We start from the raw sequence: 23204 nt of genomic DNA, 5'->3' as shown, positions 1-23204 counted from the left end.
AGCAATCATCATCGTAATCATCCAATTATAACACCAAAATGAATTACTTATTGCAAAGTATTCCAATTTATATTAAGGACACTTTTGTTTTTACAATGGCAGAGTGCTAAATAAGAACATCTAAGGCAGCTAAGTACAGATGAGTGAAATTAGGAGGCTCTGGAACTCCTCATATTGGAACCTACTGCTGTGTATTCCAGTTAAAATAATTTGAATAATTTTGAATTATGCAACATATACCAGGCTTTTGAAATATCCAGAATAAATGCAGATCAAGTGAGGTGCTCCATTTTTCATTGGAATAATTAATAGTTTTTTAAATCCCCAACTCTTTTTTTAAAAGAACACATTGGTAATATAACTAAAAAGGATTAAAAGATTAATTCTCTCCATGGATCACATTCATTCATACCCTGCCCTTATCCTTAAAAGGACTAAAACTAATATATAAAACAACAAATAAATGATTACAAGATTAAAAAAGAATTGAACAGATATCAAACTAAAAACTAGCTCATACAGTTTATAAACATTCTATAAGCACATTTAAAAGAAATCTTTTTAAGAACCACCTCTTAGGCAGCACGTTACTGAAAGAAGGCCTGACTAAAGAAGAGTATCTGGCATCTAAAATATCGTACAAGGAGTCCTAAGTGTGGAGAGGCTGTCAGGGTTATGGCCTATAGTGCCACATGTGGTGGCTGCGTCCCAACATTCAAACGTTTTGCAACTCATTTTTTTCAGAGATGGAGAAAATTACAAATAAAATACCCAATCAACTCTATCTCTCAATTTGCCGACACTTTTTATTCTCCCCTGAAACACTTATTACATAAATGACTGATCTTCATTTTCTGCTATTGGGCTGCTTATCACAGCCCACTGGAATAATATGACAGACGTTACCATTTCCCAATGGTATGCCGAAATCTGGTATACAGGATTTACAGAAAAGCTAACTGCTCAAGACAGGGCTTTAAGAGGAAGTGGTGATGGCAAACAACTTTACAAAACTCATTCATACATTTCTCCTCCTGCATCACATCCTGTACAGAAAGGCCTAATCAATTGATCACAATCAGCTGATACTCTTTGCAATCCTTTGATCTTATTATGTGTGTTTGTTATTTTACAATCTTTGGAAATGTTTTAAAAGCTGCATTACTGCATTATATTAAAGAATACGGCTAAAAGGTTTTGGTTGGCTTTCTCAGCCAAGTCAAAAGGTCATGGCTGCTACTGTAGGTTCTTGCCATCTTGCTGACTGAGATAAAATACCTCTGCTCAAAAGGAGAGGCCACATCTCTAATTTTCTCATAGGAAAGACGAATGAGCACTATTCCAGATTCAGTTGGGGTGTAGGAGAGGGACTCGGAGCCAAGCAAAGGCTGAAGTCTCCAGACCTTCTCTCCAGAAGGAAAAGGAACCACGCTAACTGCACAGCTGCTCAACAGCAGCACTGAAGATTGCTGCTATGAAGCAGTGAACATTAAGCTCGTATCTGTTCTGCTCCACCACACACATTTCTGCCCCAGAAGAGGAAGAAGTGGACAGCCTACTACTTTGGCCGTCAAACTAAGAATCCCTTTTACCCAGACCTCGGAGGGGGAAAGGAGTGCCACACCAACCTCTGCAACTCCAAATCTGGGAAATGGAAAGGTGCCTATCATGATTTCCAGAGAAGAACAGTGACATCTTTTTCCAAGGCAAGTGTAAGCTACTTGTAAGCTACTTCTAAACTAGCATTCTCTTCAGCTGTTGGGTGAGTCAGAATCCCTGTAGTTTCCACTCTAATGTACACGACTGCTCTCAAGGAGTTCGGGGCCCTTCTCCCTTCAACCAGAGAGTACACATTATCACTTTGTAGATGGACTGAAAACAGAATGAAAACAGAAAATGACTGAGTATCTAAGAATTTTAAGAAACAGTTAGAAAGCAGGATCAGGTAAGACTCATGCCTGGAAAAAACAGTGGGCAACACCTTGTTCAACTACTATGCATGGAGTGGCACGCGCGCAAGCATGATGTCTACCATATGTCTAATCACACATTCGTCCCATAATAAATCCTGTGACTAACTGTGTGAATGGGAACACAACAGAGCAAATCAAGAAAACCAGTTGTGTTATTGTTATGTAGCAACAGTAAATGGAACTGAAGCAACTTATTTTCACTAAAAATAAAATTCTTTGCATCACACATACATTTCTCACCTGGTCTCTATTGTTAATATGGGAATATGGTAGCTCTCCTGTCATCAATTCATATAGCACTATTCCGTAAGAATAGACATCTGACTGGAAACTGAATGGATTGCTATCTTGCATTCGGATAACTTCTGGGGCCTGAAAGAAAGAAATTAAAAACTCATACCTAGAAAAAAAAACATATCCACAGCAATATTACAATAGTAATAATAATTAGTATTTACTAATAATTAGTAATAATATTAATAAAAGACAGCTGAGCCCACTAATTGGCCTGCAAAGCCAGCTATTAATGCAGACAAATTATATTAAATTAGTCAAGTCTTTAAACTGCCTGCATAAGCTTTTGTAAGCCAACTGACAAAATCGACTTAGTCTTCCACTGAAACTGCAACATGTTACTGAACTGTAAAACTGTTAGAAAGAGGGGGAAATAATTCTGGAAAACATATGCACGTAACTATTGAAAGGAGTAATAAAAGTTAAAAACAAATTAAGCTTGATAAAAGTCTATGATAAAATCATAACAATTAAACAGTATGAATTAATTGCATAAAAATGTAAGAAAAATATTGACTGTTTCAGATGCAACAGTCATGGTGTGTTAGTTCAGTAGTTCCCAACCTTGGTCAACCCATGTGTTCTTGGACTGCAACTCCCAGAAGCATTCACAACTAGCTGCGATGTCCTGGGTTACCCATGTTGGGGAACCACTGTGTTAGGTGAATGAGGCTGCCAAAAGTTCACATTCCTCAAGCATGAAGAAAACAGCCCACACAGACTTCATTTCAGATCAAAGACTTCCTGAAAATATAAGTCCTTTGCATCTATATTTCAAAGGCAACAGCCTGGCCCTTGTCTGCAAGAGAAACTAAGGATCATACCTATTGCTGGGATATTTATGTAATTAACACTTAGAAGGTTCATTAATTGTTAGTAACACCAGTGTCACTAGTAGTTTGCTACCACTGCTAATGCAACCGTCACTTTCTTCATCTAATTTCACTTGGCCCTCACCCCTATAGCTATGTACACGGTGTACATAAACATGTGACACTATTCTATGTGTTTGAGGAAATGGGAATGTCAGCCATGAACTTCTGCATTAAAAAGTATTTTGCACTGAGTCTTCAAGTTATCACAATACTTCTTTTGTGTTCATTTTTTAAACAGAATGTCAGAAGTTTCTAAAGCTAGGGTAGATCTGTAGCATGCTATCTGCCTCTATCCTCAAGTGTGCAAGCTCAAGGAGTGTGGCTCCTACCTTGCCGTATGCATATAAGGAGGTACTGCACAAAAGCTGGCTATAGGAGCACCTCCAGCACAGATGGAAAGTGAGTTACATTATTACCATAGTGACCTCTGAAGAACTACAGTTACAAGTCATATACAACAAAAACAAAACAAAGAAGACAACAGTCTATTTCTCTCCTTTATGGCCTCTATGCAGTCACACGTATAAGCAAATATCTAGCTAACTTTCCAGAGCTGAGCTGGCGCCCAGAAACTACAGAACTCAGTGCAGGTCCTTATGCAGGAAGCATCCACATCCATCCTTGCTCAAATATCAAGCCTGAAATACCAGGCAGATGCAGAGGGATAGGAATGAAGCGGCATCTGGCTGAAGTTTACTGTCAAGCAAGGTAGGGAAGAACATAAGAGCTTGGGCAAAACGAGATCACACAGGGAAAGAGTCAGTTAACTTAACTGCACTAGACCCAAACCACAGCTGAAATCCAGGGGAAAACTTTTGCACTGAGAATTTCCAGAGGTCTGGGGACTACACATGCCATCCCCTAAACTTAAGCTTTTTTTTTCTATTCAAAAAAAGATTCTCAGTCCTTCATGATGGGAAAATAGAAATTTTTCATTACTGGAAGTGACCTGGTCACCCCCAGTTTCAGGGGGGAAAGGCCCTCCTGAGGCCTGAAACCACTTGAGCAGGGAAAACATGAGAACATTGTCCCCAGAGGTTGTGAGGCAGTTTTCTGAATAAATCCTTTTAAAAGAAAGGAGGCAGCACCAAGAAATGACACAGGGGTGCAAATGGGCCTTAGCCAGTACTCTGCTTATCCCAGTGTAAACTGTGAAAGTCTGTCTCGTGGCACAATGGTTAAACAGCAGTACTGCAGTCAAGACTTTGCTCATGATCCGAGTTCAATCTCAATGGATTCAGGTAGCCAGCTCAAGGTTAACTCAAACTTCCATCCTTCCGACGTTGGTAAACTGAGTACTCAGCTCATGGGGTGGGGTCAATGTATAGCCTGCATAATAAAATTGTAAACCACCCAGAGTGCTTTAAGCACTATGGGACAGTATACAAGCAGCACACTTTTTTGCTTTGCTTTTGCTCCACATCCTAAGCAGGTAAAGACATATCCCACAGAGATGATCCCACAGAGACAACATTGGCAGAAGGTGATTTTATTCTGATAACTCAATTCTCCACTGTGCTTCCTTGAAAGGGGCTGGACTTGATGATCCCTTCCAGTTCTGCAGTTTTAAAATTATTATCATTATTTAAGACAGCAAGTTAAAGCTCTAACCTCCTTTGGGGTGGAACAAAAGTAAGACTGTAGCACTATCTGATCTCTTTGAAACAGGAAGTAGACAGGGCAGAGCACATTTCACTGAGTCTATAGGCAATGCAAGCCAATGTAATGTCAACCTAGGTCACAAGTGGCAAGAGGTGAAAAGGCTTTCATCATGACCGGAGTTAAAATGTTGGAGACTCTCCAAGTTGATAAGGATCTGCTCATAAAAACAGCTCACTAAGGGATGAGGTGATACAAGGTGATACTATCAGTCCCAATATCTTGAGAGGAAGAAGAAAGTCAAGAAAAAGAGACAGTGTTTTAAAAACAAGAATGCCTTGGATAATTTAAGCCATGGACTTTACACGTCTTTCAATACTGTAGGAATCTAAATATTTCACAGCACAGCAAATCCTGTGTCACTATTTTTTAATAACGTGTACCATTCTTTACTTCTTGTTGTTATGTACGGTCACATCATTTCTGACTTATAGTGACCCCACAAGTGAGTGGCCTCTAAAATGTCCTGTCTTTAACAGCCCTACTCAATTCCTGCAAAACACAAGTCTGTGGTTCCTTTATGGATTCAATCCATTTCAGATTCCTCTTTTTCTATTGCCTTCAACTTCTCCCAGCATTACTATCTTTTCTAACTAGTCTTGTCTTCTCATGATGTGCCCAGAATATAGCAACTCCAGTTTAGTCAATTCCTAGAGAATTCAGGCTTAATTTAATGTAGGACTCACTAGTTTATCTTTCTTGTGATCCATGGTATCTGCAAAGTTCTCATCCAACAGCAAATTCCAAATATTTGGCTTAATGCAAAAGACCCTTTAGGTGTCAGGTTTCTTCACTGTCTACCTTTCACACAGTAATTGTAACAGTTCTATGTGCATGACCTGGTCTACAGTGACACATCATTGCATTTGATGGTGATGAGGGCATAGAAATTCCTGAAAGGCAACTACTGGACACTAGCACTAGTAGATGGTGACAGTACAGAGGGATCTTTCACAGAAAAAAACAGTGACACGAAAAATAACTTTTGTTAGTTCTGCACAAAAGGAGACAACGTAAACTATTACCAAAGATTTCTTACAATTAAAAATCATGAATGGAACATTTACACATGAAAAAAAGACATAATGTTGGAAGATGAAACTTCTAGATAAGAAAGCACTTGAATCAGCTGCAGGAAAGAATAAATACAAATTGCACTGATGCTGATGAAGCAAAGTTGAAAGTATACCTAGAGTCAGAAAAACTGTGCTTGAACAAAGACTTTCATGACATATAACAAAGATTACAGTCCTCAGAAGAACAATAAATGCACTACATCTCAGGAATAAAAAAGAGAATTTTTGCAATAAATTGCAAATTGAAAAGATTCAAAGAAATGCCATTAATGTTAGACCATTAAACTGTAATTTTGTCTGCTATAAACAACAACAGCTCAGTTAAGTTTTTTGCTGTAGTGAATTTACTTTAAACACCTACCATCCAGAGTACAGATCCTGTGGGTTGCTCCACCTGTTGAGAACCACTCCATCTGGACTTGACTGTGGCCAAGCCAAAATCCCCTATTTTCACTGTGCGGTCTTCATGCAGAAATATATCTATGTAACTATTAAGGAACACATGTGAACAGTCACTTGCATTACCACAAGTTTCTGGGTTTTTTTCTGTGTTATCTATAATTGGGCCTCTTAATATAAACATAAGGGATGTGGTGGTGCTGTGGCTTAAAACGCAGAAGCCTCTGTGCTGGAAGGTCAGAATACCAGCCGTTTTAAGATTGAATCCACACGACGGAGTGAACTCCCGTCACTTGCCCCAGCTCCTGCCAACCTATCAGTTCAAAAGCATGTAAATGCGAGTAAATAGGTACCACCACGGTGGGACGGTAACAGTGTTCTGTGTCTAGTCATGTTGGCCACGTGATCACGGAAACTTTCTACAGAGAAACGCTGGCTCTACGGCTTGGAGACAGGGCTGAGCACTGCACCCTAGAACTGGACACGACTGGACTAAACGTCAAGGGGAACCTTTACCTTTACCTAATACAGTGGTGCCCCGCTTGATGATGACAATGCGTTCCAGTGAAATCGCTGTACAGCGAAATCACAGTCAAGCGAAAGTAAAAAAAAACCAAAAGAATGCATTAAAAACTGGCTAATGCGTTCTAATGAGGAAAATACCTCATCGACCAGCGAAGATCCTCCATAGGGTGCCCATTTTCCTGTGCCTGTAAAGCGAGCAATCAGTCTTAAACACAGCGGGGAGCCATTTTGCACAGCGGGTGGCCATTTTGCAACCCGCCGATCAGCTGTTTCAAAACTATCGTTAAGCGAAAAATTGGTTCCCAAAGCAGGGAACCAATCGTCATAAAGCGGAAAACCCGATAGGAATCATCGTTTTGCGATCACAATAGAGATTGCAAAAAACTCATCATAAAGTGGATTTGTCATCAAATGGGGTAATCGTCAAGCGGGGCACCACTGTATAAACAGTTGAATTGATTGTTTCATGTGGGCATAATGTTGATGTTTTGATAGTGGTGGCTGTTAGTTTACCTGTTTCCATCAGAAACCTGAATACAGTGAAGCCTTGCTTAACAATTGCCTCACTTAACGAAGAATTCGCTTACCGATGGATTTCTTTGAGGAATTTTCTGCATCGTTTAACGATGTTCTCTATGGGGGATTTTCACGTAACGATGTCCGTTTTCGCTCATGTAAAAGTGTCTTAAAATGTTTGAAACCTGTTTTAAATGCTGGCAATCGTTAGTCCACCTTGTGTAATGTATGCAAACTTAATTTGGTGTTGTTCTGAGTCTTCGTTAATTTTTGGTGAATTTTTTTCTCTCTCATTGAAAAAGCACTGGACGGTCCTTCCAATGCTTTTCAATGAGAGAGAAAAAAATTCACCAAAAATTAACGAAGACTCAGAACAACACCAAATTAAGTTTGCATACATTACACAAGGTGGACTAACGATTGCAAGCATTTAAAACAGGTTTCAAAGAGTTTAAGACACTTTTAAAGGAGCGAAAACGGACATCGGAAAGCCATTCAAATGCATTGAGTCGGCTTCAATGCATTTCAATGGGGAACCGCGTTTCGCTCAATGATGTTTCCTATGGCGATTTTCGCTTAAGGACGGCAATCCGTTCCAATTGGAACGGATTAACCGGTTTTCAATGCATTCCTATGGAAAATGGTGTTTCGCTTAACAATGTTTTCACATAACGATTTTTTTAATGGAACCAATTAACATCATTAAGCGAGGCACCACTGTATGTTAAAATAGTTGTTAATTGTTGAACAGTCAAAACTATGTTGCTGTGAACTTATGTTTGATATCTATCATGCCTACTGCATTTTTGTTTATTATGCTTTTTTGAGCATAACGTAGTATGGAAAATGAAGCTCACAAATAAACTGTGAGAGTGGATATGGAAACTTTCCGGAGGCATACATTATACACAATAAAAAAATTACCAGAGTAATTGCTTAGAGCAGTGGTCCCCAACATTTTTAACCCTGTGGACCGGTTGGGGAAGGCGGGGCATCCTCCCACACTCATGTGCAAGCCGGAAGGAGCGATCGTGTTCACGCACAGGCGCTCATGCACCTGTGTGAAGGAGCAGGAGGGTGCTTGTGCGGGTGCTTGTGAGCATACACAAAGGGCCCTGTGGCACTTGGGGGCACTCATATGTATGTGCAAAGGGGTGGGGAGCGCTTACACAGGGACACGCATGTATGCGCAAAGAGGCTATGTATGGGGGAGTGCGGGCAGGTGTGGGGGGAATGGTCTGTCTCCTCAGCCTGGTCCAGCTCAGGCCATGGACTGGCACCAGGTCGCAGATCGGGGCTTGGGGATCTCTGGCTTCGAGTAATTTACAGAGTAAATTTACAGAGTAAAAAAACAAATTTAAAAAATTTAAAAAACAAGTTAAAACTAAACTTGGGATGTCTAGAAAGGAGCAGTCTTCAATCCAGACTTGTATTAAAATGACAACAAAATGATACAGGGATATCCTTCTTCTTCTTCTTCTTTTTTTTTTTTTTTTTTTTTTTGTAATTAGCAGCCTTCAGTTTATCTGATCATCAGAACAAAAATACTCAATATTTTATTGACTATTTATTTAAAATACCCTTTACTATATTGATCAAACAAACATACACTAGCAGAACTTCACCAATAAGCAAAGGATACTATTTGATTTCATGTCTCTGTGTATTATATTCTTCGCGTGTAAATAGCTGCAAAGAAAGTATGATATATAAATCTAAATATATTTACAAGCCAAAAGACAGGTTACAAGGCAACAATTACCATCAAGCCAAACATAAGCAGATTATCATTTTTCAATTGCACAAAGATATATTTAAGATCTAATATTCAATGCAGGTAGATATTTGTTTTATCCTCTAGAAAATAACACAGTATATTTTAATGCTTAAGTTTAGCAGGAAGCGAAAAAAAAGTTCTCAAGGGCATAAGATAACTGCCATGTTTTTTTCAGAAATTTGATTTTCCTTTTGGGGGTCGTCAACCCTTTCTACAATGGCAATGATTCAGCCCATGTTTATGGGCAGCAGGTTTTTTCACTGGCAGTTGTTAAGCTTACTCACTCCATTCCTTGTGCTGTCTGCCTTGCAATATCAATACGCTGTAGCATCTGAAACTTGGTCTCCTGGACATGTAGGTGTTTATAAAGACTACTTCCTTCACACCACTGTGTGACAATAGCCAGGTTATCTTTAGTCATGTAGCCCATGAACAGTAAAATATTGACATGCCGTGTTTTCCTAGTGGAAGGAAACAATTGAGTATTAACATTTTAGCTGCATGTTCTTGATTTTAAAAATTGTTATCTTAGTAACTACAGGCCCCCAAAATGCCTAGAACTGATAGACAGTAATCTATACCTAACAGACAATTAAATGTTAAAAGCTGCTATAAAGAGGTTGAGAAGAATGAATGGATTAAATATCAAATTTTTTACACTACCTGTGGGAACATTCTCTACAGAACTCTGCTGGCAATGCTTCCACTGGTAGAGTGAAATTGCAACTCTAGCCCGCTGGCTTCTTCAAAAAGATGGAGTGTTTGGCTTACCTTAATACAGCCACTTCATTTCGGAAGGCTTGAAATTGTTCTGGTGTTGGATTTACAACCTTTAATATCTTTACTGCTACATCTCCTGCAAACATAATTTAAAATAATCAAAGATAATGCCAATGTGTTTGTTACAGATGCTTGTGCACAAATCAGATACTATGAATGATCGCGGACTGAGTGATATACTTTATATACAGAAAAGGCCCAGATCCAGTTTCTTCCATCTCAGATTCCATCTCTACTAGGATACCCAGTAACAGAAGCCCTGAGAAAGAAACTGCCATATTTCATACCAGAGATATGCACTGATGACAAGATTTGATTTGAATTTCAATTCTGCACTTAGAAAAGGTCTTGCTTTGGCTTAGATTGACTCAGGACTAGTTTGCTTCAAGCCAGATCCAGATCCAGAACCTAGGTCCAGAAATCAAAGATTTCTGCTTCCTTTTATCTCAAAATCCCAAAACAGGCATGTTTCCAAAATTGAGCATATTGTTCTTCTCCTTTTTTAAAATCAGAAGAATACACTGTAGATCCTTGGAAGGGACACTTCCAAGATTGTAGACAAATACATGTAGGAGTTCTTGTGTTAAAGCTTCATAGAAGTTTTATTTTTAAAAATTGAACTGCTGATAGCCCAAATCCTCTTACCTGGTTACACTGGCATAGCACAAGTGTTGGAATCATTTATGCCTCAAGTTTAAAAATCAATATACTCACTGGCAGTTGAATATTTATTTATTTATTTATTTATTTATTTATTTATTTATTTATTTATTTATTTATTTATTTATTTAATTTATATGCCGCCCACACTACCCAAAGGTCTCTGGGCGGCTTACAGCATTTAAAATACAATAAAGATATGTACAATTAAAATACAATTAAAATATATATAAAATTGCCATCAGACCCACAGTTAATATTATTTCGGTTAAAAGCCTTCTGGAACAGGAAGGTTTTGACCTGGCGCCGAAATGTCATCAGTGTCGGCGCCAGACGAATCTCAGTCGGGAGGGCATTCCATAGTCTGGGGGCAGCTGCCGAAAAGGCCCTTTGTCTGCAAGCCATCCCTCTTACCTCCTTGAGGGATGGCTCTTTCAAAAGGGCCCCCTGGCTAGATCTTAACTGCCGGGTAGGCTCATATGGAAGGAGGCGGTCCTTCAGGTATACTGAATTGTATGACTCAGGATCCAACTAGTCTAGTTTCCGGTTTAGTTTCCTCTCTTAAAGGAATCAATGTGGCCAAGATTCAGGTGAAAATGTGTAGACATTTCCTTGTAGGAGCAATCTTTTCATTTGGAGAGCAAACAAAGAGAGACAGACTGTACAGATTTCTTACAGATCACTATTCTGAAAATTATGTCATAGGGATTGCCCTGTGTAAGAAATAGAGATGGGAGTTTCATATCTGTAGACAAATACAAAGCCCGCCGACACAGGTGGGCAGCCTGATTACCTCCCAACTCCAGAATCCACCGGTTTATTTATTTATTTTTATTTATTTACAATATTTTTTAGCCGCACCATTGCCAGTGGCTTCTGGGCGGCAGTTCACTTACAGAAGGGTGCGCATGCTGGTGTCATTTACAGGGCGCCAATTATGGTAGAAGTCTGGCTGCCACAGCCCTATTTCCTGCTTGCTGAGTGGGGAAATTTGTTCTCCTGACCCCTTGCCACAGCGGCCAGGCGAGCAGGGAGACAGGGCTGCAGCCGCCGGGCTCCTGCCATGGTTAGCACGCTGATGATAGATGCCAGCCACATGCGCTGCACTATAAGTGAACTGGCAGGCTTTGGGAGGTAAACAGCCTGGCCACCTGTGCCGGTGGGTTTCATATTCGGCTACAGATACAACGCCTTCATCTGTACAGTTTGTGAAAAATAACTGCAGTGGCTTATAAGGAAGGAGACTTGTAAAACCTGAGAAGGGTTTTACTCTTCCATTTGGGGAGTGGTAGGGGTGGTGTGGAACTAAAGTATATGAAATAATCCCCATCACAGAGATTTAATACTTACATAAACAATCTTTAGGAAGGTGTAATGCAGGAAGGTGTGAAAACTAGTTTAAGAATTTACGAAATGAAACACAGGAATGCTGGAAGAATGGTCACCTCACTGTTCCACACTTATTTTGCCCCAATACAGATTTGAGACACAAACCATATAGCAGGGCCCAACATTTATTTTTTTCACTATGTCAATAAATAAGCTAGCTGATTAGCTTAGTGGTTTAGGTATCTGGTTGCAGTAGCAGGGGTTGAGACTTTGATTCTCCAGTTTGCCTCCTGGGAGAAAAGTGATCCTGTGTAGCCATGGGAAAGCTGCAAAGCCCCAGGGAGTCCCCAGAAGAAGGGAATGGCAAACCACTTCTGTGTATTCTCTACCTGGAAAGGGTCACCGTAAGTCAAATGTTGACTTGATAGCGTGCAATAATGTTGTTATGTCAATAAATATATATCCTGGAAAATTACAGATAAAACTGCTCAATACTTACCATGCCACTTTCCCCTGTAAACTGTTCCAAATGAACCTGACCCTACTCTGGTAGAGAGCATAACTTCACTTGCTTCTATTTCCCAGTAATAACTTGAATCTCTTTGTCCACGAGGTCTCTGTAGGCAAGCAAGCAAGAAGATATTTAAAATACAGACTGGAAAGTTTTACAGTCTCTGATTAAAAGTTTGCATCTTTCATGACTCATCTAACCTGGATGCATTCAATCCAAATACATATCTGTGTGTCTGTCTAGCTATTTATTTATATACCAACCTATTAGTGCAAATACACTAGTCTGGGCAGTTTACAATAAACTAAAACAATAAATGTAAATAAAGAAAAAATGAAACAGCACTCAACATATCAAGTGGTGGAAATATAAAATGAAATATGGCATGGGCATATAATCATACAGAGCAGCAAAAGGAACAGGTCATGAAGGGTTGCCAAAAGAGGCCTTTCTGTAAAGCAGTGTTTTCGAAGATTATTTAAAGGTGGGGAGGGAGGGGGGCAGGCACAGTTCCACTGGTTTCATATCGCTGGAGTCACCACAAAGAAGCCCCTACTTCAAGTAGAGGATTAACTGGTCTCCCTTGGAGTGGCTTCTCAGAGGATCACGGCCTAGGACGAACTAGTGGGTCAGGTGAATGACCTTAGGAAAAGGTGCTCCAATATGTAATGTGGTCCCAAACTATGAAAGGCTTTACATGTGATAATCAAAACCTTAAATCTGATCTGGAATGCAACAGGTAACCAATGTAGATGAGTCAAGACTGGGGAGATGTGGTCAGACCTGCACATACCGGTCACCAGTCTGGCTGCCACGTTCTGTCCCCATTACAATCTCCCAGTAAACCCAAGGGAATACCCCCATAGAGAGCATTGCAGTAACTGATGTGGGAAATGACCACTGCATGCACCAATGTCTTGAGGGACACCTCGTTCAGGAAGAGGCAGAGTTGGAGCAATAACCCTCAACTGAATGAAAGCAGTTCTGGACACAGCTATAACTTGGGAATCCCAAGATAGCACTGTGTCTAAGAGCACACCCAGATTATGAACTTAATCCCTGGCTGGAAGGACAAAGCCATCCAGTTTAGGGAAAATCCCCCAGCCTGTCCAAGCAGACCCCCAGAAGCAAAATCTCCACTCTGTCTGGGTTCAGTTTGAGCTTGATAGCCCTGGTCCATTCCAAGAGTGACTCTAGGCAGTGTCCAGACTGCATCCACTGCAGAGGTGGAAAAACAGAGATATAGCTGTGTATCATAAGCATACTGATACCTTACTCCAAATCTCTTTATGATCTCCCCAATGGTTTCACATCTATGTTAAACAGCATTGAGGATACTGATGACTAGAGATGGGGATGACTCACCATTTTGGCGAGTTGTCCCGCTTCATGAATCATGAAAAGTTGATTCCCTTAAGGCTGGCTAAGGGAATCCAGACTGCCCTTTGCAAAGATGGCAGCTGCAGCTTTCCTACCCTAAATGAAGCCGCAGCCGACATCTTTGCAAAGGGCAGCCAGTCTCCCTTTTTACACACCATAGCTGCGGAGGCCAGGTGGGAGACCTAGGCGGCGGTGATTATGATAAGGGGGTGTTGGCGGGGGGGGGGCTAAGGTAGGGAGAGGAGTGGTGGGGGTAGACTGTGGGGGTGGGTGGCTGCCTATCGGTCCGCTAAATAGGCTGATGCAAAGACCAGAATCATGACCCTAATGATACTTGAAGGGATACAGTGTCTTCTTTCCACACATATTTTTAGGATCAAGGTACCAATATGATGTGGAATAATAAATATGACAACGGTTTCGCTAATTTTGACAACTCTCACAATATCCAACTAGTTAGAATTCAGTACAAATGTCACATCTAAAAATTTCCAAGCATGCAAATTATATGCTTAACTGTACATATTATTGTTTCAAGCATGAATTATATTGCCTACTAAGTGCTATTTGGCAATACATATTTTTGATACTTACAATTTTCTTTTCTTGCGCATTAGGTCCTGTAGCTCTTTCTCTCTGAGCTGCAACTGGTGTTTTATGCTGGGACCATCCTGTTGGACTTGTATTATTCGGACTACTAGATATAGCTGATGGTGATGCTTCACATGTGCAAAGAAAAAGAAAACAGATACCAACATTAGAAAACTTTGGTACATTAAGTACTTACAATGTAGGAATGGACATGAAACCTGAAAGTCACACTATATTTAAAAAGCATGCATACATGCATCATCTTTCTGCATCAGCTATGGTCTACAGCAAGGGTGTCCAAAGTACGGCCTGTGGGCCACTTTCGGCCCGCCTGGACTTTTTATCCGGCCCGTCCATTCGCGCGAGCGGGCGGGTGTGTGGCAGTACGTGTGCAGGTCAGTCGGCGGGTGAGAGTGTGTGCATGGAGGTGGGGGGGAGTGTGTATAGGTGGGGAGTCTGTGCAGAAGTGTGTGCACGCATACATGCACATGCGTATGCATGTGTTCCTTTGGCCCTCCAAAATATCACAAATATATTATGTGGCCCTCCGTGTGAAAAGTCTGGAGACCTCTGGTCTACAGTATACTAAGAATGCATGCTAATTCATACACGTAAGTAATTTTCTACACTGAAATTTTTGGAATGTAGACTGTGATCCCTGGAGAATTCAGTTACTTTATTTAGTGAAAAACTTACCAGATTCACTGTGACTACGTATGGCATCCTGAAACAAAACAGAATAGGTATCAAAACTGCATAAACACTACTGTGGTAAACATACGGAACATAAAATTTCCCCAGATGAGAAACGGACTCAGCAGCTTTGATTCTAGATATCAAACCACTACCAGAATATTTCTAGGTAGGGATGGCAGCCATTTTAAAGGAATCCTGGTGTCTACTTGCTAAAAATATTAAGTGTGCTTAGCATTCAAAAAGTTCAAAAAAAGATCCAATTAATCCTTGACATTTTTATACGAAGAGTCCTGAAGAGTTACATTCCATAAAGGCTACCACTACAACTGGGATGGCAGAAGTATTTTAAACTCAATTTTGTGTGACATGTATCTTACATATTTTATACGTAACATTTCTATTCCAACAGATTGCTGAATCTGTTCAAGTTTTAAGTGAATGGAAATCCACATTACTTCCATTGTACCACTGCTGCAAGCTGAGCTGGTTTCTCATTTCATGCCACACATGCTACACTGTGTAAACATGCACAGCTCTAATGGAGGACATTTGGTGACACTTCCCATCTGTCCAATATCATCCAAAGCACAGCTGGGATAATTGACAGGAAGACACATGCCTAAATATCTCACAAAGCAAAACTCAAGGTCAAAATAAGGGCTAGAGAAAGGCCTAACACATGATGCCGTTTTGTCTGCCGTTGCAAACTGTCAGGAAACTGTTCAGAGCTCTTTGAAAGGGGAGAATAAGTATGATTAATAGAAGACAGGGGGGGAAAGAAGGTTCAAACTAATCTCTGATCAAGCAAGAAAAGATATTGGGCAGGACAGAATACTGTATGAGAATCTAATAGAGAAGCACTGGTGAAATTACACATAGACCAGAGTCCTAGAGTTGGTCCCCTATAGGTTCCATACCTAGCCAAAGCTAATTGATAACGTGTCAAGGTACATCTTGGTCATGCACTTAATTTTGCAACAGAGATGCACCCTGGCACATTGTCAATAAGTTGCAATCGGCCATGGCAAACTTTATGCAAATGCCAGTAGGATTCTGGATATTACTTACCATTCTAGGGAGATTCATTTGGAGAAGGGAAAGTGGGAATAGTTTCAGGAATCTAAAGAGCTCTGCGTGCAAATAGGAAACACTTTTGTGTCCACGTGAATAGTACAGCTGCAGCCACTGTGCTGGTATACCCTTGTAACATTTTAAACCCTACTTTTAGAAGCAGCCATTTGAGGGACACATGGAAAGGATGGAGGCTGGAAAGACCCTGTTAAGCACATGAGTATTTAGACCTTTATGAATATTATAGCTACTGTTTATGCATTCACTATGGCCTAAATGTTGCCAACAGAGAACAGGTTGCCTTTCAGTTCTTTAAAAAGAGCCAAATTCCTTCTGTACAGATACAAAACCTGCACATTTCAAAGTTTTTCCAATGTAGCTTTAATATTAAGTAGTCATTTTCACTGGGCAGAGGCTCCGGAGTATTCCTTTAGGGCTCTTTGGACCAGTCACAAGTTTTCATTAACCGAAATCTTGCTTTACATAAAACTGTCAGCCCAAATTTCCATAAAGCTGCCTGGTGAGAACACACTATACTGTAATTCACAACTCCAAGAAGTCTCTGGGGTGACAGTTTGGTCTCTATTTTTATATAATTAAGTATTTAATCAATACATCCACATCATTTTAAGACAACCAAATCCATCAGGCTAACACTGAAATGAACAGGCTTAGTACAGATATTATGGATTTTACATTTTATTACTGACCTAGCCTTATTTCTATTGGACATTTCCAACACTAGCTTCAGTATCAGGACCAAGCAAACGTGCTATACAGCTGTTTGTAAATGCAACTGTTAAGCTATAGTTGTGTTACCTCACACTAGTTCTGGCCAACTGTTTTAGCAATCCAGTTAACACAAGAAAGCAAAGGCATCCAGACAATACCTACTCTTCCCCTTAAACAGAATCGTCTGCACCAGGACCTGGGAGAAGCATTCAGGCTGTTATTCTAGTTCAAAGCAATGAAAAATAAGAAGAGAACAGAAGGAGTAGTAAAAAAATAGTTTCCAGCTGCTAAAAGGAAAGATGCACAGAAGACAACATGAACAAAAATAGGTTAACACATTAGCTGTGTGAATATTACTCTAACTAAAAACAGGAATTTTAAAACTAATGCAAGAGTGCTTATCCACCACACTTAAGGATAAGAAGACAGACATCTCACCAATCATTAAGCATCCCCCGAGGGATGTTTTCTAAATTACTTCCCCCTACCTCAAGGCAGGAGACTATCCAAGTTCTGCCATAAAGTCTATTTCCATCCAAGATAGATCTATGAGAAAATCCTCTTTCAAGATAATTTGTAGCATGATAAGATAAAGGTTGCACAGAAACTAACCCCAATAAGGAAGATAAATGTGAAGAGCCTGGTGGCACCTGATGCTGAATCAAACAAGATTAATCTAATCAAGCAGTAGTGAAAATCTTCAAGAATCAGTAGACCACCACATGCAACAGACTTAGTATTCTGGAGTGAAAAACAAACAGAAGACTTTAAAAAAAAAACCCGGCAGCCCAGCCTGAGATACAAGGAAAAGAAACTAATTCCCTTCCTCTCTCCATTTCTAAACAGTACCTTCCCAAACTGATGTGAAGGTCTGACACTCTTACAGTAATCTGCACTAACCCAAAAAGTAGACACACAGAGCTCACTCAACTAATACCACAGCACACAAGAAATCAAAATGGGAGAAAAGTAAACCCATGGACTAATATCCTTAAATTCTCAGAGACAATATTATCTTTCACAACTAAAAGATTAAAAAAAATCAGAATTCTGCAAGAAGGTAAGCTTTTTGCATTATACAAGTTATATTAATTAATACACACTGGCCAAAATTCTGTTGCTTTGTGTAGTAAATTGCAATAGTGTAAGCCAACTGAATCAAGGGAGATTTGATGAGTCAACTCCTCCATTCATTCCAATTATTTAAATGGGCCTACTCTAACTATTAGAGACCAAACTGCTAACATGCGCTGGATTATGAAGAAAGCCAGAGAGTTCCAGAAAAACATCTACTTCTGCTTCATTGACGGCGCAAAAGCCTTTCACTGCGTGGACCACAGCAAACTACGACAAGTTCTTAAAGAAATGGGAGTGCCTGACCACCTTATCTATCTCCTAAGAAATCTATATGCGGGACAGGAAGCAACAGTTAGAATTGGATATGGAACAACTGACTGGTTCAAAATTGGGAAAGGAGTACGACAAGGCTGTAAATTGTCCCCCCCCCCCCTTATTTAATGCATTAATTTTATGCAGAATACATCATGCGAAAGGCCGGACTGGAAGAAGCCCAAGCCGGAATTAAGATTGCCGGAAGAAATATCAACAACCTCTGATATACAGATGATACCACGCTGATGGTAGAAAGTGAGGAGCAATTAAAGAACCTTGTAATGAGGGTGAAAGAGGAGGGTGCCAAAAATGGTCTGAAGCTCAACATCAAAAAAACTAAGATCATGGCCACTGGTCCCATCACCTCCTGGCAAACAGAAGGGGAAGATATGGAGGCAGTGACAGATTTTACTTTCTTGGGCTCCATGATCACTGCAGATGGAGACAGCAGCCACGAAATTAAAAGACTCCTGCTTCTTGGAAGGAAAGCAATGACAAACCTAGATAGCATCTTAAAAAGCTGAGACATCACCTTGCCGACAAAGGCCACATAGTCAAAGCTATGGTTTTTCCTGTTGTGATGTATGGAAGTGAGAGCTGGACCATAAAGAAGGCTGACCGCCAAAGAACTGATGCCTTTGAATTGTGGTGCTGGAGGAGGCTCTTGAGAGTCCCCTGGACTGCAAGGAGAACAAACCTATCAATTCTAAAGGAAATAAAACCTGAGTGCTCACTGAAAGGAAAGATCTTGCAGCTGAGGCTCCAGTACTTTGGCCATCTCATGAGAAGAGAAGACTCCTTGGAAAAGACCTTGATGTTAGGAAAGTGTGACGGCAAGAGGAGAAGGGGAGGACAGAGGATGAGATGGTTGGGCAGTGTCATCGAAGCAACCAACATGACTTTGACACAACTACGGAGGGCAGTGGAAGACAGGAGGGCCTGGAGTGCTCTGGTCCACTGGGTCATGAAGAGTCGGACACAACTTATCAACTAAACAACAACAACTCTAACTATGACTCACTTTAGCACAGTAGTTAAGAGTAGGCCCACTGAAGAAATGAAACTGGGGATAGCTTCAGAAATCCAAAGAAGTTGACTTGTCCACGAAAGCTCACATTAAAACAGAGCAGTTAATCTTTAAGGTGGCAAAATGTATTTCTCTTCTTTATTTTGTATTTTTCTTTTGTTTTTGCCTGTTATGCAGGAACTGACTCACCAAATCCCCATTGATTTAATGGGTCTGCTCTACTACTACTATGCTAAGAAACAAGATTTTCGCCACTATATACATTACATAAATTGCATACACATATCAATTTCTTATGCTATCAATCAGGTCAAAAGCTATCCTAAGCATTGATATCCTTTTCTTGTGCAATCCTCCAACCTTCTATGTCATTCACATATTTTCAAGCTTATAACCTCAATGAAACATGCACTGCATATACAGTGGTGCCTCGCTCTGTATAGCGACGAAATCGCTTAGCGATGCTGTTTTTGCGATCGCAAAAGTGATCGCTTTGCGATGGTCCCTATGGGGAAATTTAGCTTTGCGATGATCGCAGGGAAGCGATCATCGCAAAGCCCCCATTTTCAGCCAGCTGATCGGCGGTTTCAAAATGGCCGCCCACTGTTTTCAGGCACGGATTCCTCGCTTTAGAGGCACCGAAAATGGTAGTGCTATGGACGTTCTTCGCTTAAAGGTGAGTTTTAAGCCCACAGGAACGCATGAATTGCGTTTTAATGCATTTCTATGGGCTTTTTATTTTCGCTTAGCAATGTTATCGCTTAGCAGTGATTTTTTCTGCATGAATTAACATCGCTAAGCGAGGCACCACTGTACTCTAAACCAGTGGTCCCCAACCTTGGGCCCCCGGATGTTCTTGGACTACAATTCCCAGAAGCATTCACCACCACCTCTGATGGCCAGGATTTCTGGGAGTTGAAGTCCAAGAACATCTGGAGGCCCAAGGTTGGGGACCACTGCTCTAAACTAAATTATGTGATGTCATGGTATTACAGTATTGCCAAACTATGGAATACGCAACTTTAACAACAGGAAAGTTACTTTGTTGTAAAGACAACAACTGCAAGACTATTTGTCAATTAGATAGATAGGTAAAGAAACCACCAGCAAGGCATATCCCTATAAACTCCTGCATAAAAATCTTAGCATCAAAAATATTAAAGAATGTAGATCACATGACCATATAGTGCTATTCTGCTAAAGTAACACACTTTTGTGCAGCTTACTATTCTCCAGTAAAATAACACCAGTACAGAAACACCTTATCTTACCCCAAGTTAAACCAGCTGAATCTCTCTCTGTAGTCTGCATTAATCTTGTAGTTGGTTTGGATAAGCAACACCTTTCCAAAGAGCTACCATTTCACCTTCCATCCTAAATTAATAGCCTGTTGCACAATAAGGCTGCATTGTCGAATGGCCACTCAGTCTTTAGCAACAGCATAACTGCACCACAGGCACAGTGATACACGGAACATTTAGCTTCTATTCATCCTGACAGCTGCATTACGATGTCTCATATATTTTGCGGGGAAAGAAATGTAACAGAGGTAGAAGAGGCACTTCCAGGCCCTGATGACAACAGCAGAGTGATGGTGCCTTAGCTCTAAATGGTACAGGCAGCAATTCAATCTGGAATCAAATCAACCCCAAATTAATGTAGTTGATGGTAATCTATATTCAACAGAACAAGCAAGAGAACATCCACCACTACTTCCAACACTTCTTTACAAGCCTACAAATTCTCTGCTGATGAAGATATCAGTAATCACCATCCTTTCTTTCTGAAAGCCTCAACATTCAGGTATCTGAGGTAATTTTAGCCACCTCAGCAAAATAGCTTCTAAGATTCATACTGGCCACCTCTTGCCCTATTATTTATTTTTGTGACAGAAAAAGAATTATGAAAAACCAAACCAAAAGAACTACATACAATGGTTCAAAAGAAAAATACCACAAACACTTAAAATCATGAATTGAAAGAAATGCTGTACTCATTCAGATCTATTGTTTCATTCGTACATGAACTATTCCAAGCAGCTATAGAAGTGGAAGACTTGGGGAGGGGGCAAAATGGGCTCAATCCTGCATAGATCCAACATTTGTGTGGAAAATACTATTAACCAGTTAACATAGGTGGCACCAGTTCAAAGACTGAGGTGTCTCTAAGTTAGCCATCCAATGGCTACCAACATCTTTTTCTCTAATCCTCCAAATCATATACTAGAATTAGAAACACGCTTTGAGCAATCACCAGTCAGATATCAGGCAAAAACTGACATTTGAAAATGAATTTTTCTATCTAGTCCAATACAAAAGGGAGGAGGAAGTGCACAAGCATAAAGGAATTAATTTCTGTTTCTCCAAATTGCTTGCAGAATTTGTAAACATGACATCTGAAATATCCATCAACATTTGCAAGAAGGTTTAAGGAACTATGTAATCAGAAATTTTAAAAAATCTTGGCAAAATAGAAATAGGACTACCTCAATTATCCGGTTATCTACAGGCATTGTAGTGCTGACCATGTGGACGTTTGGGGTTGACGTAGACCTCTGTCTTTGAGAAAGGGAGCACTCAGGTGAAGGATTTGCTGGGCTGAATGTGAATGCATGAGGCGTAGAATATCTATGCTGAGAACTAAAGAAGGAAAAACAGAAGGTATTATTTCCCCCTTCTCTATTAGGAAACTGCCACTTATCACTGTAGATCTGCTAAACCAGTGGTTCTTAACCTTTGTTACTCGGATGCTTTTGAACTGCAATTCCCAGAAACCCCAGTCAGGACAGCTGGTGGTGAAGGCTTCTGGGAGTTGCAGTCCAAAACTCCTGAGTAACCCAAGGTTAAGAACCAGTGTGCTAAACCACCTCAAAGTTTCTAATATTTAATCCAGTTTTTTCAGCTACTTCTTTTGAAGATAAACTTGTAAAATGAAACAGATTATTATCTTTGAACCAGACAATTCTCATTCCAATCAAACTTGATTCATCAGATCAGGAGCAAGATATCCAAACTGGGAAACAGTGAGATCTGTTTCCAAACAAGGATGTCGAGAAGACTAGATCTTTATGTCAACCAGAATTATTTTATGACGGAGTCGTCTTCCAAGTCACTTGCAAAAGTACGAGTCACAATGAAGAAAGGATTTATATAAGCTAGTTCCCAAATCTTGGCATCATCACATTTAGTTTCCACCATCTTCTTCACATCTATACCAGAAGGAAAGTTGTATTTTAATGAATCTACTAGACAAATCTGATTAAATTCTGGGTTTGATATGACAATAAAATTGATTTTTTCCCCTATTGGGTTCAAGCCTTGGAATCACTACACTGCTTTTGCTCACACACACAATTCCCTTCCCTCAAATCCTGGTTCAGATAAACCATAGTCTGGTTTCCCCTTACTCTCAAAAACTACATTAAACAGCAAGGTTTGAAATGGTCTTCCAATTCTTATATGGAGAAGAAAAAATGCAACACTTCAGCAATTTGATTACAACTGCACAACTTGCAGTTTGCCAAATTTAAGAAGAGGGCAGAATTTTAGGGTATTAGCCAGAGGACAGGCAAACCATGGTTTGGAATGGCATATGAACTGGCAGACTATTTTAAAATAAACCCTGAAAGATCAATAAAATCAATTCAATTAATAATATGTAGCTTCCAGAACACCAACTCTTATTGCTTAGAACTGCAGGCCCAGGAATAATAGCCTAATGTACAATTAGATAAAAACAGAGGTTTGCCCCAAAATTCACAATACAGTGGTGCCCCGCTTGACGACGACAATCTGTTCCAGGAAAATCACCGTTAAGCAAAATCATCAAGCGGAAAAAAATCCCCATTGAAATGCATTGAAAACTGGTTAATGCGTTCCAATGGGGGGAAATAGCTCACCATCCAGTGAAGATTGCCCATAGAGAACCGCCGATCAGCTGTT

At 40.2% G+C, this 23204-nt stretch overlaps 1 protein-coding gene across 18 annotated transcripts in view; it reads right to left on the bottom strand.

Moving 5' to 3' along the window:
* RAF1 (Raf-1 proto-oncogene, serine/threonine kinase) overlaps window positions 1-23204 on the bottom strand; it is a 126305-nt gene that overhangs the window by 3751 nt on the left and 99350 nt on the right. For 7 of the 18 annotated variants that reach the window (XM_072989710.2, XM_072989707.2, XM_072989708.2 and 4 more), the window contains 10 exons: window positions 21749-21902; window positions 17007-17066; window positions 15042-15069; window positions 14349-14473; window positions 12363-12480; window positions 9866-9950; window positions 9379-9555; window positions 8960-9006; window positions 6239-6357; window positions 2205-2345 (listed from right to left, as the gene is read on the bottom strand). In XM_072989710.2, coding sequence (XP_072845811.1) covers window positions 2205-2345; window positions 6239-6357; window positions 8960-9006; window positions 9379-9555; window positions 9866-9950; window positions 12363-12480; window positions 14349-14473; window positions 15042-15069; window positions 17007-17066; window positions 21749-21902 — 1054 coding nt within the window. The remainder of the gene's footprint in view (window positions 1-2204; window positions 2346-6238; window positions 6358-8959; window positions 9007-9378; window positions 9556-9865; window positions 9951-12362; window positions 12481-14348; window positions 14474-15041; window positions 15070-17006; window positions 17067-21748; window positions 21903-23204) is intronic. The other 11 variants (XM_078385398.1, XM_078385395.1, XM_078385397.1 and 8 more) reach the window with 3 other exon arrangements.

Source organism: Pogona vitticeps, chromosome 2, assembly GCF_051106095.1.
Source record: "Pogona vitticeps strain Pit_001003342236 chromosome 2, PviZW2.1, whole genome shotgun sequence".
In the NCBI taxonomy this organism is placed as follows: domain Eukaryota; kingdom Metazoa; phylum Chordata; class Lepidosauria; order Squamata; family Agamidae; genus Pogona; species Pogona vitticeps.
The sequence above is the reverse complement of the archived record's forward strand: the minus strand, read 5'-3'. Positions and strand labels throughout refer to the sequence as shown.